We start from the raw sequence: 17,967 nt of genomic DNA on the forward strand, positions 1-17,967 counted from the left end.
CTAAACAAGACCTAGGTATTAGATATAGAGCCAACTCAGTCTTAAATGGGCACCAGGCCTGTTGATAGCCATGTGCGAGATGGGGAACCGAACAGGGCGTCCAAAAAAGTCGGGCCTCCAAATTGCTAATCTGTTTCTCTGCTGGACTTCACGCGGCTGTATATCCTGTTCACCAAGCTGTTGTCGACAATATGCTGCCAGTTGTGGAACTTCTGATGATATAAGTTTCTCCAAGATTTATAAGATTATTGCTCATTCGAATTTCAACAGCACTAGAAATGATGTCTCGGTGAAGATTAATTATGAAGATATAATTAGGTCATGTTTGGCTCCCCTGCTAAAGTTTAGCACCTGTCACATCGGATGTTTAGATACTTATTAGGAGTATTAAACGTAGGATAATTAAAAAACTAATTGCACAGATGGAGTCTAATTCGCGAGACGAATCTATTAAGCCTAATTAGTCCATGATTTGACAATTTGGTGCTACAGTAATCATTTTCTAACGATGGATTAATTAGCTTAATAGATTCGTCTCGCAAATTAGCCCAGGGGTTCTGCAATTAGTTTTATAATTAGCTCACGTTTAGTCCTCTAACAGCATCCGAACGTTCGATGTGACACTGCTAAAGTTTAGCATCTAGTATCCAAACATCTCCTTAGAAATATCATCTTAAGAATACCAGATGGATGATACGTTTTAATAGAACATGTGGTCAGTACTTATGTTGTTTTTTCTATCCTAATATTGAATATATGTTTAAATATTGTATGAAATAACACATACTAAAGTTAAAAAATGGGTGAAAGTATACCTAAGTTATATTAGAGATTTTTTTTTCAAAAATTAGGACTATATTTTGCATTTCGCTCCGGAACCTCAAAGTTCGGAAACGTCCCTCATAGGCACATACAACAAGTACATGTGCCACGTAGTCTAACGATGGAGGGAAGTGGGAAGACGTGCCATTGTGCAGGGTTCAGATGTCAACAAGTCAACAAAGCGAACGATAGGGAGCTTTCTATCATGGGATCTATTTGTTTGAGGTGCAGCTTTTGATCTTTTCTAAAAAGTTGTTGTTGGCTTTTCTATTCTGAAAAATTAATACGAACTTTTAGAAGATGCGTTTAGCTTCTTAAGGTGAGAAAGCTGCAAAAAAACTCATAAATTGAGCTTTCCATCTCTCCATATAAATTCAGCTTTTTTGAGCTTTCAGCTTTTCAGAAGGTATATGAGAAGTTTACTGTTTGTTCGAGCTCCTGACTTTTCACGTTGAAAAGCTGCTAGAAAGCTCGAACAAACAGGCTCATAGGCTAGCGCCAACGATGCTTGGGCGAAGATGTTAGAGTGTGGACACAGAACCTCTTTGCTGCAAGGAGCAGAGTTGGAGTGGGTATGCTGCAGCTTGCTCATCGTCGGCGGCTTGGCGCTATCGATATCCTCCAATATGAGATACTTGAAATCGCTTGATTTGGCTTAAGGTTGGCACTTGTACGTGGTTTGAGGTTTTTGTTTGAGCTTCTTAGCAGTTTCTTATCGTAAAAAGTCACTAGATTTGTGCTTAAACAAATCGTAAACTTCTCGTGCAGCTTCTGAAAAGCCAGAAGCTCAGAAAAGCTGAGTTTATATGGAAAGTTGAGAAGCTCAATTTACTCAACTTTTCATAGCTTTTTGAGTCCAGAAAGCTAAATACAAAAGTTAGTATTACCTTTTTAAAATTATAAAACCAGCAGTATGTTTCAGAAAAGTTCAAAAAGTTGCAGCTAGTGTTTGGAAGGAGGGGCTAAAGTTTAGCTCCCGTCACATCGAATATTTGGACACTAATTAGGAGTATTAAACCTAGACTAATTATAAAATTAATTACACAACCTCTAGACTAAATCGCGAGACGAATCTATTAAGCCTAATTAGTCCATGATTTGACAATGTGGTGCTACAGTAACCATTCACTAATGATGAATTATTTAGGCTTAATAGATTCGTCTCGCGATTTAGTCTAGAGGTTCTGCAATTAGTTTTGTAATTAGCTCATATTTGGTCCTCCTAATTAGTATCCGAACATCCGATATAATAGGGCTAAAATTTAGCCCTGATAGCTAGACGCCCCGCTAAGGCAGGAGGCTTGAAGGTTGGATCGACTTCTGACTTCTCCATGCCGAGCCAGCTCGTTAACTTTACAAGCTGGGCCGAGCCGAACCGGCTCGACTTCCGGCTCGACTTCCAGCCGAGTCGGCTACTCGTCGCCTTCCCAAATCCCAACCCGATCCGATCCGATCCCCTCCCTGTCCGTCGCATTTCATCTCCCTCCCGCCGCCGCGAAATCCGTCGCTGCAAACGCAACTCCGCACTCCCAACCGCGGGTGGAGCCTAGATCCTTTGCCGCTCGTGCTCCGTGGCCTCCCTGCACTCCCAACCGCCGCCGGTGCTCTGCCGTCGCCATATCTGAGAGAGACGGCCGGACGAGGCCCTCCTCCGCGACATCTCGACGTCGAGAGGTCGATTCGGTGGCGGCCGCTGGTCCGCGGCTTCCAGCCAGGGCGGCGGTTTTCAGGGAAGGCTCATATTTTTTTTAACTTACTCGGTTCGATTGCTCTAGTGCCTAAATCGAACCTTTCCTTGTTTATTATCCCCTCGATTCGTTTTGCATCCACATTGGAGCTGCCGTTCTGGCACCGGACTCGGTAACCGAGCACCACAAAGATTCACCCAGCTCCACATATCCCTGCTACCGTGGCGTACCGATTCTCACGGCAGAAACCTGACCCGTGATTGCTGCACGAGCGGCAGAGGGGGCGAGGGGCCATAGGGTGCGGAGACTTGGCTTGATTGTTGGGGCGACGGACATGGGGATACTGGAGCAGATGAAGGCTCTGTCCGTCGAGGGGCAGCCTCAAGTCCAGATAACTCGTAAGCATCCTGGTGTCTGTTTGCTCGCGTTACTTATCTGCATGATTAGTGAGTGCTGTCATATGAGATATCAATTATTATTTACAATTTTTCTACATCTGTTTCTGGGATAGAAGTAGCCACGGGACTGGTCGAATTAAGTAAATTCATGTGGCCTGGCTAGGTTTCGAACAAAGATCCCTCTACGCTGATGATTTTGTGCAGAGACACATGTTTGAGGTGATTGTGCGCATAGAGATTTAATTTTTAGGTAACATTGCGTATAAAGGATCTCATGGAACCTAGGTTCTGTCTGCTCAACTGTTGTCGAGTAGAAGTTTAAGCATCATCTAAGCCAAGTGCTGCGCATGTGCAATTGTGTTCGTGTTTGCTGTTTTCCTTGCCATTGTACCTTCTGTCTCATGACATTCCTGATTTGCGGGTGATGGATCAAATTGTTCGGCATCTCAAATAATGGTATCACCTAGTCTAGAAGGAGATATTTCGCATTGCGTCGAAACAATGGGATCACAGGTCCAGCTTCCAGAGGTATGAGATGATATCATGTAAGTTATTAGGATGAATCAGTTTTTCTCAGAGCACTATATAGCAAGTGATAGAACTAACCACCCCCACTGTCATTACTGCTAGCTTGGTGGTGGAATTTTGGATTATAAGAACTTGGTAGTGCATCTGACATTCACACTATGAGGTCCAGGGTTGTACAATGGTCCATGGTTGATGTTTTTGAATTGTCGTTACCTTGCCTTATCATCTTATGATGGTTGTTGCTTGTGAATTTTTTTTATGTTATACCTGCTGAAAATGAGGATACCCCCAGGATAGTGTCAAGGACGTCGAGTCCTCGACTGGCCGGACCGCGACTACGGAGCTCGTAGCCGTCGGCCGTCTTCTCCGGTGAGGTTATACCCCTCAACCGTAGGCTTTAGGAGACAAGGGAGATAGGATATATAATTCTTGCTTAATTGATCTCACGAGTACAGCAGCTTATATATGGCCAATGGCCTAAACAAAACATAGAAAGTAAAGCTAAGTTTCCATCCTTAGTCACTAGAGTTTGATTCCAGCAGCGCTTGATCCGCACGCTCGGCAGCGCGGCGTATGTCGCGGGCCCGACGGCGCCTGCCGTATGTACGCCCGTACATGACATCTCCCCCTGCCTCGAAGTCCAGCTCGTCCTCGAGCTGAAATGAAGGATACCGAGCACGGAAATCGTCCAAATCCTCCCATGTGGCCGACTCCGGAGGTTCACCTTGCCATTCGACGAGGACTTGACGGACGCCACGGGCAAGACGAGCGCGTGTCACCTGACTTGGAGTAGGCACCACCGCACCATGTAGAAGTGGAGGCAACAATGGGGGTGCGGATGGTGGAACGCCGACGAACTTTTTTAGAACACTGACGTGGAAGACATCATGAATACGAGCCCCGGGAGGAAGCAGGAGCCGGACAGCTACCTCATTGATAAGCTCCGCGACTTGATATGGCCCGACGAATTGCGGCTTGAGCTTCCCTGTGACAGAACGTGGAAGAGACGCGGCCGCCCGCTGCCGTAGACGAAGAAGAGCCCAGTCACCGACCTGGAAGGAGACCGCCCTGTGATGCTGGTCGTAGACACGTTTCTGGGCCGCCTGTGCCTGCTCGAGACGATAGCGGATGTCCTCAAGAAAAGCGGAGCGCTCCTCCATTTCCTGGGCGACGGCGGCGACACGGGTGTCCCCAGGCTCATAGGAACGAATGGACGGAGGATCCCGGCCATACACCACACGGAATGGAGTGTCGCGGAGGGACGTCTGATACGCCGTGTTGTAGATGTACTCGGCCCAGGGCAACCATCTGAGCCACTGCCGGGGACGATCACCAGTGAAGCACCTCAAGTACATAACAATCACCCGGTTGGCCGCCTCAGTCTGGCCGTCCGTCTGGGGATGGAAAGCAGACGACATGAAGAGCTTGGTCCCTGTAAGCCGCATGAGTTCGCGCCAAAACGCTGAGGTGAACACCGGATCGCGGTCCGATACGATGGACTGCGGCACGCCATGGAGACGAACAATGTCGGCGAAGAAGACGTGGGCGACGGACTCGGCCGTGTAGGGGTGCGCCAAGGGAATAAAATGGCAGTACTTGCTAAAACGATCCACGAGAGAAAGAATGACCGTCTTGCCTTGTACCTTGGGAAGGGCCTCGATGAAGTCGATGCCGATGTCAGCCCATACGGTCGATGGAACGGGCAAAGGCTGAAGGAGTCCGGCCGGCCTGAGATGATCGGACTTGTACTGCTGACAAGTGACGCATGCCTTCACGAAGTCCTGCACCAACCGGCGCATGGCAGGAAAGTGGAAGTCCCGACGGAGCCGGTGGAGGGTACGGTGAACGCCTTCATGGCCATCATTGTGGACGGCGGCCACAATCTCTGGCAGCAGCGGGGACGCCGAGGGAATGTACAAACGGCCATCGAAGGCAATCATGCCGTCCAGCAGTGCCCACGGCGTGGTGCGGGTGCCAGCCTGAATTTCGTCGTGGATGGCGACCAAGGCGGGATCAGTGGCCTGGGCGTGGCGGAGACGCTCGATGAAGTCGAAACGGGGTGCCGAAACAGCCATCAATTCCCCGGCGTCATCATCGCGACGGGACAGGGCGTCGGCGACGACATTTGTGGCGCCCGAGCGGTACTCCACCGAGAAATCAAAGCCCAGGAGCTTGCCGACCCAATGATGCTGAGGGATAGTGGCGAGGCGTTGGTCGAGCAGGTACTTCAAGCTGTAGTGATCGGTGCGGACGGCGAAGCGCCGGCCCCAGAGGTATGGCCGCCAGTGCCTAATGGCCTGGACGAGACCGATGAGCTCGCGCTCATAAGCAGCCAGCGAGCGGTGGCGAGGAGCCACAGGCCGGCTGTAGAAGGCTACAGGGTGGCCTTCCTGGACAAGAACAGCACCAAAGCCGACGGACGACGCGTCGCACTCCACGGTGAACATCTTGGTGAAGTCGGGCATGGCGAGGACAGGAGCAGAAGTGACGGCTGCCTTGAGCGCGGTGAATGCCGCCACAGCCGCGTCGTCCCAAGAAAAGCCTTCCTTCTTGAGAAGGGCCGTCAGGGGAGCCGCAATTGCCCCGTAATTGTGGACGAACTTGCGGTAATACCCGGCGAGGCCGAGGAAGCCGCGCACCGCCCTGGGTGAACGTGGAGGAGGCCAATCGTGGATGGCCTGCACCTTGGCAGGGTCCATGGCCACGCCTGCCGCTGAGATGACATGGCCGAGGTATGCGACGGACGAGGCGCCGAAGGAACACTTGCTGCGTTTGACGAACAGCTGGTGGCGGCGGAGTTCATCGAGGACGGCCCGAAGATGGCGAAGATGATCAGCCCATGTCCTGCTATAGATCAGAATATCGTCAAAAAATACGAGGACGAAACGACGGAGGAACAGCCGGAGCACGTCGTTCATCAGAGCCTGGAATGTTGCCGGAGCGTTGCACAGGCCGAACGCCATCACCAGAAACTCGTATAGGCCGTCGTGGGTACGGAATGCCGTCTTGTGAATGTCTTCCGGGCGCATGCGCACCTGATGGTACCCCGAGCGCAGGTCCAGCTTGGTGAAAAACTTGGCGCCGTGCAGTTCGTCGAGGAGCTCGTCGACCACCGGGATCGGGAAAGCGTCCTTGACGGTGAGGGCGTTCAGCGCCCTGTAGTCGACACAGAAGCGCCAGGACCCATCGGGCTTCTTGACGAGGAGGACGGGCGACGAAAAAGGGGAATCACTGCGGCGGACGATGCCTTGGGCGATCATGGCAGCACACTGCCGTTCCAGTTCATCCTTGTGCGCCGCAGGGTACCTGTATGGCCGTACGGCGACCGGCTGGGCGTCGGGCTTGAGGAGGATGCGATGATCATGGGTACGCTTGGGTGGGAGGCCCGCCGGTTCCGCGAAGATGCCCTCAAAGGAGCGGAGCAGCGCCTCCAATAGTGAACCTGCGGCTGTGGTAGCGTTCAGGGCCGGTACCGACGGGCTGTCCACGCCGGTCCAGGAGACGAAACGCCCGTGGCGCAGGAAGTGCATGCGCCGGTGGCCAAGGTCCCAGACGATGGGGCCCAACTCGCCGAGCCACCTGGTGCCGAGGACGACGTCGTACCCCGCCAATGGCATGACGTAGAGATCGGCCGGGAACGACTCGCCGTCGATGATCAGGGGAGCGTTGCGGATGACGCCGGCGCAGGAGACCCGTTCGCCATTAGCGACCAAGGCAGTGAGACGGGGACGGGAGCGGGAGGGAAGACCGGAGCGCCGTGCTGCCTCCTCCAATATGAAGTTGTGCGTGCTGCCGGAGTCGAGGAGGGCGACGAGAGATGCGGCACCGACGACCACCGCGATCTGCATGGTTCCGGCCACGGGCACCCCAGCTACGGCCTGTAAGGAGAAGCATGGCGCCTCGGCCTCGCGCTCCTCGTCATCCGCGGCGTCCACAGTGTCCTCGAGCTCCACACCTTCAATGAAGAAGAGGCGCCTGCAAAATCGGTTATGGCCCCGAGTATACTTTTCATTACAATTGAAACAGAGCCCCAGACGACGGCGTTCGGCCATCTCGTCCGGAGTCAGACGCCGCGGAGTGCTCTCGCTGCGGCCTGTCTGGCCGGCCATCGGAGGGGCGGGGAGGGCCAGCGGTTGGTGTGGCGCCGGCAGGGCGGCCCTGGGAACGGGCGCGGGCAGAAGGGCGCGCTGCGGTGGCCGGTGAGGTTGCGGCGCCGGACGTTCGGCCTCCATGAGTTCCACCTGACGCGCCAGGCTCATAGCAGCCGCTAGCGTTGCTGGATTGTGGAGGCGGACGGCGTGGCTGAGCGGCGGTAGAAGACCCCCGGTGAAGAGCTGCACACGTTGGGCCTCATCCAGCCGGCCGGCGCGAGACAGGAGGGCCTGGAAGCGATTGGAGTAGTCCTCCACCGTCCCTGTACACCGGCACTCAGCAAGCTCGAATAGCGGAGCCGAGCGGAGGGGAGGCCCGAAACGCAGGTGCAGTAGCTCCTTGAAACGCCCCCACGGCGGCGGTCCCTCGTCTTCCTGGAGTTGGGTGTACCATAGCTGGGCGACATCCTCCAGATGATACGAAGCCAACCACACGCGCTCCTCCGCCATAGTACGTTGCTGACGAAAGTAAGATTCACACCTGTTGATGAAGAGGAGCGGATCGGACTTGCCGTCGTACCGGGGAAAGTCCAACTTGTGAAACTTGGGGGGGCGCTCGGCGTCGCGCGGCCCCTCCGGACGGCCACCGGTGGCGCTGGTGGACGACGAGGACGGCTTTTCTTTGATGGCCGCCAAGTCAGCCTTCAGGGTTGTTACTTCCGTGGACAGCGATTTCAGTAGTTCCATCACATCGGCGAGGGACGGATCGCCCATGGCTGGCGGCGGCGGCGCGGCAGTCGAAGCCGACGGTGGGGATCGTGGAGGGTTTGGGTGGGAATTGGCGGCGGCCGAAGAGTTGGAGCGGGCGGGCGAGGATCGGCGAGACCGTGATACCAAGTTGTCAAGGACGTCGAGTCCTCGACTGGCCAGACCGCGACTACGGAGCTCGTAGCCGTCGGCCGTCTTCTCCGGTGAGGTTATACCCCTCAACCGTAGGCTTTAGGAGACAAGGGAGATAGGATATATAATTCTTGCTTAATTGATCTCACGAGTACAGCAGCTTATATATGGCCAATGGCCTAAACAAAACATAGAAAGTAAAGCTAAGTTTCCATCCTTAGTCACTAGAGTTTGATTCCAGCAGCGCTTGATCCGCACGCTCGGCAGCGCGGCGTATGTCGCGGGCCCGACGGCGCCTGCCGTATGTACGCCCGTACATGACAGATAGCACAATTCAATACTGTATTTTTTAAAACAGAACACATTTAGCTAATTCGATCGTAATTTGTCCATACTGCTCACTTCAGACAAGCATTATTACCACAACCATCTTGTGATGTTCGTTATTTTTCTCATGCTTTTTTTTTTGAAAAATTTCCCATGGTTATTTTCACAGGACATTCTTCATCAAATACACGCCCTCATGCCATTGCGAGATGCTGCTCAGGCCGCCTGCGTGTCTCGTGGTTTTCTGCGTTCTTGGAGATGCTTTCCAAATCTCATTATTTCTGTTGATTCTCTAGGGATTAATGAAAACACATCTAATGATGAAATAAAAAGGGATTTCGTATGTAGAGTTGACCACATTATGCAGAATCACTCTAGCATGGGAGTGAAGAGGTTTGTAATGGAAACCTACCCTTGTTCGAATCTCCAACCTAGTTATGTTGACCGCTGGCTTCAATGTGCCATTACACCTGGGATCAAAGAAATCTATCTATCAATGTTTAGTTGTGGGATAAAGTACAACTTCCCAGGATTACTTTTATTTAGTAGGGAGATAAGAAGCTCCATCCAGACTTTTGTGCTTGGGGATTGTTCTTTTCGCTGTGCAGCCCAAGTTGGTTATATGAGTAGCCTGACAAATTTGGCATTGCATTCAGTACACATTACTGGAGAGGAACTATATGGTTTTCTATCCAATTCTTGTGCTGTGGAGCAACTAAGGCTTACCAACTGCAATGATATAATTTGCTTGAAGATACCTTGTCTGCTGCAGAAGCTTGATATCCTGCATTTGGTGGGTTGCAGTAAGCTGGAAATGATTGACAGCAATGCCCCTAACCTCTCCACTTTCTTCTTTGCTGGGCGCCCAATACATATCTTGCTTGGCGAAGCATTGCAAGTGAGAAAAATAAGTTTTTTCCGTGACTTTTCACCTGATGCGCTATATTATGCTAGTACCAAATTTCCATTCATCGCGCCAAATCTCCAAACTCTTGTGCTATCAACAAGTGATGAGGTCAGTTTTATCCGTCCCAATAAGTTCATTGTTCTGGAAATGAAACTGATGGTAGAATAATAGTTTTATGTTTACAATACTCAATTACTCAGTCCACAATTAATCTTCGGGGGACATTTATTTCTTCAGACAGTCAATACACCAAAGGTGTTTGGCAAATTCATCCAGCTCAAGTACTTGGAGATAGAGGTCTCTACATCAACGTTCTCCCAAGACTATGATCTCTGCTCTCTTATTTCTTTTCTTGATGCTTCTCCTGCCTTGGAGTCTCTCATTGTACGGGTATGACATCACTCTGACAAGTTACCATCTTAAAAACTTCATATTTAGGGTGAAAATCAGTATATCCAGTATAATTGAAACTTTGTGATTATTATTGAATATACACTCTGACATATCATGTATACCTATGCAGATTACGCAGCCGACAATAAGGCGAGATTCAGTTATTGAAGACTCAAATGGCTACTCACGTCCACAGTGCCTTCAAGAACAGTGCCATGACAACCTCAAGAATGTGATGATAACCGGCTTTTGCTCTGCGAAGAGCATGATTGAGCTCACGATCTGTATTATCGAGAAATCAAAGGCACTGGCGTGCCTTACACTAGACACTACCCGTGGGTACGATAGGAGGCTTGTCAAGTTTGATAAGTGCCTGCAGCTGGATAAGGAGGCACTTGTGGAGGCTAAAAAGGCCCGCGTTGCCATTCAGAGATACATCGAGGGGAGAGTGCCCCCAGCTGTGAAACTGAAAGTCATCGAGCCATGTAGCAAGTGTATATGGTGACAAATGTTAGGTGTTTTTCCTTTTCCCAAGCTATGATTCACATAGCTTTGCTACTCTCCCTCGTTTAGCTAGTGCTAATCTCCGTAATTCTGCCAAAAAGTATGGTTGTCAAATCTTTTTTTTTATTCAGCATGTTGGAGAAGTTTTCCAAATAACCAAATTCAGGGGGAAAATCTGCAATATTTCAATATTTTGTGGGTCCGATAAATATATTTACCGAAACTCCATGTAAATAAATCTATCTCATGTGTTAAAGTTGTGGTATATCGTCTTTTTTTTTGTAACTTATGCAATAATTACGATGTGTGATGGATTAGGGATAGTTTCTAGTGAAATCTTGGCATGCAAAAAAAATTAGCGGTTATTGTAGTTGCCATTTTTATCATGGCCTGGAAGGTTACTACTCGGATGGGGTGGTTGTCTATTAAAAAATACATTATTTCAGTATTTCACCTGACTCTCTCCACCGAAATCGCTACCAGAGTGCCGGACACCTCCGTCGCCGCCCACCTCCTCCGTCATCCTCTTCCTCTCCTGGTTCCCATTTCCGCTTTGTTTAGTTAATCCCCTTCCCAGGGGATCGGAGGGGATTGAGGGGATTTTGACTCTCCGTCATCCTCTTCCTCTCCTCGGTTCCCATTTCGGCTTTGTTCAGTTAATCCCCTTCCCAGGAGGATCGGAGAGCATTGAGGGAGATTTTGACTTGCAAGGGATTTAATCCCTCCCAATCCCTTTCAACCCTCTCCAATCCCCTTCAAATCGAAAGGCCTTCTTATTTATTCAATTACGTGCCACTGGACAAAACTGATTCGCAAGTGATAGGTTGGCTAGTTCCGTCACTAGAATAGATGTTTCACCTCATCAAGTGTATTGAAGGGATCATGACACCCTAAGAGCTCGTTTGGCAACTTAGGCTAGAACTACCCTGGGCAGCACAACCCCCTCCGATAAATTAACGGAGTTGGGCATCCCTGCCCTGACAGGCAGACCCCCCTTGCCGTTTGGAGCCAAACTCCAGGGGAAGGGCCTCCCACCCAAATCTTGTGTAAAGAAAATATTCCACAATTCACAAATACTAAAAAAATTCAAAAAAATCAGAAAAACAGCAATGATAAATAAGGTCCAACAAGCAATATCAATCACCAAGTATTAAGGCACTGCAAGTTAAATAAATTCAGCATAGCACATCCAAGTCGCAGGCACTGCTGATTAAGGCACCAGATAATTATTGATCCATCAATTGTTCTGCTAAAAATTTAGGTATATAGTTAAAATCTTGCATATAACATATGGATCAGATAATTCAAAGATACGTATAGCTCGTAATGTACAAGAATGCGTCTACATAATGAGCAAAATCTTTGTACATGATATAAAAATCAAATGATCAAATATATACATATGCACATAGATATTGACATGAATACTCTTTTTGCTATTATTACTGGAAAGCATGACCATTACATGCCACTATCTTAGAAGTTACAGTATAGTGGATGGTGTGATACTAGTATTGACAAGGTTAAAATTACTGTCAAGATATGTTGCAGATATCTGGCAAGATATGTTGCAGATATCCGGCAAGATATGTTACAGACAAGAGATGTGACAAGATATGTATTGCACAGACAACTAGACATGGCATGTATCCTACTGAAATGATAATTGAAAAAAGAATGCTTGCATAAACCTTAATTAGGAATAGCTCGTCATCCTCTTCTTCCTCCTCTAGCATGAATCTTCTAACTTCATCCTCCCAAGATTCCATTATCTCCTTACTCCTATAATATGCAGATTCAAGGACAATAAAAATTGGACATGCACCAGAGTTTACTTAATACTGAGACATAAATGTACATGCACCAAAAAATTTTATTTTATTCCCAAGCACACCAGCAAGAGCAGGCAGCAATAGATGCAGCAGACAAGACAGTAGAATCTAGTGGGTGAGGAAACAGCAATGCCACCTTCCTGATGACCAGCAAATGCTGAAGCAACTGAGATCCTCCCGTCCTTGGACTCCACAACTACAATAGAGGGGAAGATCATATATTGATTGTAAATGCAAGATTGAGATGTCAACTAGAATACACGAATTGATATAGCATCAGGTTCGTCAAACAAAAAAAATTCAAGCACCACTGACAACGACCAATGCGAGCACTGACTAAAACAAATGTGCATATAGCCATTCTTGTTCCCAATGCCTGTGTGCATTAGCTATGCAGCTATGCGCAACAGCTATGTGGCACCGTTTTGAATGCAGCACACTAATTATTCAGAATTAGTCACAGTTTTGAGTGGCTGTGTGCAACAGCTATGCAGCTATGGACAGTACAAGCGCATACTTGCATACTAGCATCCTCATACCAGTAGTATAGGATACTATAAAATCCCTCAAAAGTAAACTTGTTAAAAGTTGTAATTTTGAAGGTTTGTATTCTCTCCGTGGATCACTTGTACTGAAAAGCTTAGTCAGCTATGACATTATTAGTCGGAGAGATTTAGCAAGCACTTGTCTGAACTTGTTGTGCTAGATGATGTGTGAGACATATATTCAGTGCATCTCGATATACAAGATTTTATACTATGTTCAAATGTTTAGACTATACACACAATGTTCAGACTACACACACCAAACATGTAGATGCATATATGACATAATTTGGCCAAGCTACCTGTACTTGTCTGCTTGCTCGTGTTTAGGAGGAAACCAGGACAAGTAAACAACACTAGTTCTGAACAGTGCTGAGTGCACATTGTAATGGGGACAACACTAGTTGAAGAAACCAGAAATCTACAGTTCCCTGGGAGCTGGACCTACAGAAGCATGATTCAAATTTTTGAGCGAGAGAATTGGTAATCTTGGCACAAAATTGATCCCAGGACTGCAGGAAAGCAATAATCACATTTGGCAACTGGATCTCTGCCTAGCCTCTCGGATGCTCCTCGACGCTCTTCACTAGGTAGATCCTTTGGCAAAACGCCTAGGGCCTCTCCTCCCTATCACAACTACCGGCGCCCACTCCACAAATGCGGTTGGAGGGTCTCGCAAGACTTACAAGCCCCAGATTTACAACTCTTGGTGCGCGCAAGCACCAATACAAAGGAGGTGTGCAAACCTCACCTAACTCTAAGCTAATCCCTAAAGCAATGCGCTAATAAGCCTAAACTAGCACTAATCAAGACTTAAGCCTTATGCTAATTGCCTTAATCTTCTCTTTAGCACTTTGGTGGCTAGAGCACTTGTGTGTATGTGGAATACAAGCCTTCAGCTTCCCTGAGCTGTAACCCATCTCAAATGGTCGGGTAATGGGGTATTTATAGCCCCAACCAAAGAAACTAGCCGTTGCAAGCAGTTGCAACTTTTCTGCGTAGCACCGACTGATTTGGTGATGCACAAGACGTGTCACCGTATGAATCCATGAGTGCCACCTCAGCTAGCCGTTGGGCTCTTACGCACACTGATGCCTGGGCCCAGGTCACCGACTGATTTGGTGCCTTTCCTTGACCCTCACTGTATGAATCGGTGGGTCCTTCTTAGCCGCTGCCTTCCTCCGTCACCAACTCAATCGCTGCCCTTCTCCTTGATCCACCGTATGAATCGGTGTGGCTCTAAAATCACTCCAAGGTAGACAAAGCCAATTTTGAGCCGATCCTGAGCCTAGCTGATCGCACTGACTGATCGGTGCTGATTTGTTGTGCCCACCGAATGAGTTGGTGGTCACATTGCACGCTGCCTTGGTCTTGTAGTTGATCTTTGTCACCTTGGCCTTTTACGCACCGCATCATCCGTTGACCATAGTCTTAGCCCTGCTATGGTTCTTCTTGTCACCGACTGATTGGTGACCACACTTGGTCACCATCGTATGAATCGGTGGTTGGTCTTTCAGGAGGATTCGCTTCATGTCTTTGCGTGACTTTGTCCCGACTTCTCTTCTATGATGTATTGGGTTGCTTTAAGGTCTTGTAGGGTGTTGTACTTGTCCTCTTGACATTTGTTCCATGTGTTAGATTCCCAAGTCCATCACTTTGCATCCATGTGAATAATCCTTGTATACTTGCAAACATTGTTAGTCCATGGGTTAGTGTTGACACACAATCACCAAAATCATTAATGGCCTAACTAGGTCCATTTTCCTTACAGGTATGATGGTTCTCATTGTGCCCAAAGAAAGGGATCTCAAGTCCAGCTTCTAGAGGAATTGTTGGTATTGTTTAAGTCTATGTAACTGCAAGTGAAAAAAACATCATATTGTTGGGTTCATTTTGGATTGCACGAATTTGTAGAGCCATCAGATATTCAATCAGCACTTTTAGGTCTAGATTTGCAGTGCAATTTGTGAGATATGTATGTGCTATGTGCGTGTATGGGCCTGGTGTGCATCACGCCACGGCCCAGGCTGGCTCCCTGTCGTGCCTAGATAGATCAGGATAGGTAGGTTATCCCTTGATTGGTTATGATTCTATAAACCTCTCCCAAAAGCTACCTATATATTTGTACACCTTGTATACCCTAATCAATCTATTATTCCACGCAATCTCCATTGCTTTCTGTTGGGGGGAAATATTAACGACCCTCTAACACGCAGCTTAAAGAAACAAACATGAAGGCCCAGGCCCACCGAAGCGTGATCAAGTCTCCGCCTCGCCCGACCCCAGCGTCAGGATCGGGAGCGCCCGACCTCCCTCCGCAAGATCTCCGCCTCGCCCGACCGCGCCCCCAGGGTCAGGAGCGCCCGACCCTGTACCACGAAAGTTCCGCCTCGCCCGACCCCGAGCAAAGGAGTCGGGCACGCTGAGGCCCACGGGTCAGAATCCCCCTCGGATACGTTCCGCATAGACAAGACAAATCCTGTGGGGCCCCCCGTCGGCCTCACCATAAATGCGCCGCAGAGATAGCAGAGCGCAGGGCGACCGCGCCCCTCACGCAACCCGGCACAAGTACCCGCGCACGACTGTCCTGTACGAGCTACAGTACTGGCGGCCAGCTCCTATTCGTCGCAAGGTACTCATGACCTGCGGCGACTAGAGAGAGGGAGGGAGCGGCCCCGCCCTCGGGTCCCTCGCGCCCTCGGGTCCCGCGCAAACGGCAGCACAGGCACGGAACTCCCACCCTCTACAAGCCATCGCCGGAGCAGCGGCATCCACCATCCTCCCTAACGGACGGCGGGATAACGACGAAACCCCCTCATCATGATCTATCCTGATACCTACGAACCTCGAAGTAGCTACCTGCGAAGAGCTGCAACACTTGGCATCCGGCAGCCACCCCTTCCGGCATGCACGACGGCACGCGTTCAGGGTCAGCAGGACGTCGGGCGCCAGGGGCCTCTGCCCCCCTTCCCGCTAGACCCTTTTTACCATCTCACTCTTTGCCTTTTATCTGGTCCCAATTGTAACTCCGGCTGGCCCCTTGCGATATAAAAGGGGGAACCTAGAGCCGGGGGAAAGGGATCGGCAGACCAAGAGATCAACACTTCCCCCAAGAACACAAAAATAAAAGAGACCTGGGACCAGTCCCTCTCTCGCCCGTCTGTAACCCCCTACTACAGAATCCCCGCGCGGGCAACACGAACATCCTCGATACTGGACGTAGGGCTTCCTTTGCCCGAACCAGTCTAATCCGTGTCTCCCGTGCAACCATCTGAGACTCACGCACATAAAAGAAATTTACTAGTCTAAGTCCTGATCCGCTGATCTTGACAACGACAGTTGGCGCGCTAGGTAGGGGACCTTTGCGCGTACATCTCCAAATCTCAGATGGCCAATCGCGATGGCAGCTTCGCTCCGAGCTCCCTGATCCGCTTCGGGAGCCTGGACTTTCTGGCCACCGGAAATGGGATCGAGCTGATCCCTGTCCACATCCTGCCCGCTCGTCCTGCTGCCCTCGGCACCACCGCTAGGATGACGACGAGCGGCCGGACGCCGGCCGGAAGGGCCTCACCAGAAGGATGGCTCTTCGGGCTACGCAACGCCACGGATGCTCACGGTCGCCTCCTAGCGCGGTCCTTCGCCACGTCACCCGCGAGCAACGAGCTCGCGGGCATGGCAAGGACGGTCTCCGACACTGGCTCCAGTAACGAGGATCCACGCCCCTCGCGCGAGTGCTTCATGGCTGACGCGCACTCCGAGGGGTCCAATGGCAATGGTGCCGAAGGGAGGCAACGGGCTCCCCCCTCGCGCGCCGCAGCTACGACTGGGGCCCTACCCAGGGCACCAGAGGGCTCTCTGCAACCGGAAGCGCACATGGGCGCTTGCCAAGAAGTAGAGCACCCCCGCCACGAGGGGAGAGCACGACAACGAGCGCGCGACGTCCAGGAACGCATCTGTGCGGATGGAGAACGTCCACCGCTCTTTGCCCGCGCCAGCCAGAACGTCGCCGCCGCGGCGGTGCTACTCCGACAGCTCCCCGAGCCGGCAACGCCTGAGGAGCGACGGGCGCGCCAAGAGATGCGTAACCTACTCGAGTGCACCGCCGTCCAGCAGGCAGAAAGTTCGGCGTCTCGACGACGCGGCCAGAACGCCAGTAGGGCGACGCAGGGCGCCCCCCCGGAACGGCGGGGGGAATCTGTCCATCAACCCCTTCCGGAAGCGAATCCGACCGCGACCGCCCAGCGAGCACCGCCACTCGCGGTAGGCGAGGCCCGATCCATCCACCAGCGCGTCGGTCCCGTTCGTGACGCCCGCGACACACTGAACGCGCGGAGACGTTCCCGCGCGGACAGGGCGGACGGGGCGGACCGTGGCTACCACGTCCACCGTGGCGGGCGCTACGACAGCGGGGAAGACCACAGTCCGAGTCCCGGAGCAGCCGGACCTCGGGCCTTCTCTGCGCGCATCCTGAATGCGCCCTTCCCGCCGCGCTTCCGGCAACCTACGAGTGTGGCCAAATACTCAGGGGAGACCAACCCTGGGGTATGGCTCAGCGATTACCGGCTTGCATGTCAAGCTGGCGGGGCGGACGATGACTTGTTCATCATCCGCAACCTACCCTTGTTTCTGGAAGACTCCACGAGAGCCTGGCTAGAACATATCCCTTCAGGGCGTGTTCGCAACTGGAACGACTTGAAGGAGGTTTTCGTAGGAAACTTCCAAGGGACGTACACACGCCCTGGCAACTCCTGGGATCTCCGGAGCTGCCGCCAGGGGGCGGACGAGTCCCTCCGGGATTACATCCGGTGCTTCTCCAGAAAGCGCACTGAGCTCTCCAACGTCGCCGACGCTGACGTCATAGGAGCCTTCCTAGCAGGGACCTCTTGCCGACCCCTCGTCCACGAGCTAGGGCGCCGAGGCCCGCGGACCACGGAGGAGCTCCTCAACATCGCCACTAGCTATGCCTCTGGCGAAGAGGCTGTCGGAGCGATCTTTGATCGTTCCAAAGGCAAGGCGAAGCGGGAGGAGGACG

General features: G+C 51.0%; 1 protein-coding gene across 1 annotated transcript; it reads left to right on the forward strand.

Moving 5' to 3' along the window:
• The first annotated feature begins 2,236 nt into the window (after positions 1-2,236).
• LOC117833111 (putative F-box/FBD/LRR-repeat protein At4g03220) lies at positions 2,237-10,823 on the forward strand. Its single transcript, XM_072295507.1, has 4 exons — positions 2,237-3,436; positions 8,924-9,769; positions 9,899-10,051; positions 10,185-10,823. Exons 1-4 carry the CDS (start codon positions 3,362-3,364, stop codon positions 10,557-10,559), a joined length of 1,449 nt encoding a protein of 482 aa, XP_072151608.1. The 5' UTR covers positions 2,237-3,361; the 3' UTR covers positions 10,560-10,823.
• The last annotated feature ends 7,144 nt before the right edge of the window (positions 10,824-17,967 follow it).

Source organism: Setaria viridis, chromosome 8 (assembly GCF_005286985.2).
Source record: "Setaria viridis chromosome 8, Setaria_viridis_v4.0, whole genome shotgun sequence".
NCBI classification, from domain to species: Eukaryota; Viridiplantae; Streptophyta; class Magnoliopsida; order Poales; family Poaceae; genus Setaria; species Setaria viridis.

Excerpts from the sequence above, each read along its gene's own strand:
- LOC117833111 (XM_072295507.1), top strand. The coding sequence starts at position 3,362 with ATGGTATCACCTAGTCTAGAAGGAGATATTTCGCATTGCGTCGAAACA. Across the intron at positions 9,770-9,898 it reads TGCTATCAACAAGTGATGAG|ACAGTCAATACACCAAAGGT; the intron begins GTCAGTTTTATC and ends TTATTTCTTCAG. Across the intron at positions 10,052-10,184 it reads TGGAGTCTCTCATTGTACGG|ATTACGCAGCCGACAATAAG; the intron begins GTATGACATCAC and ends ATACCTATGCAG.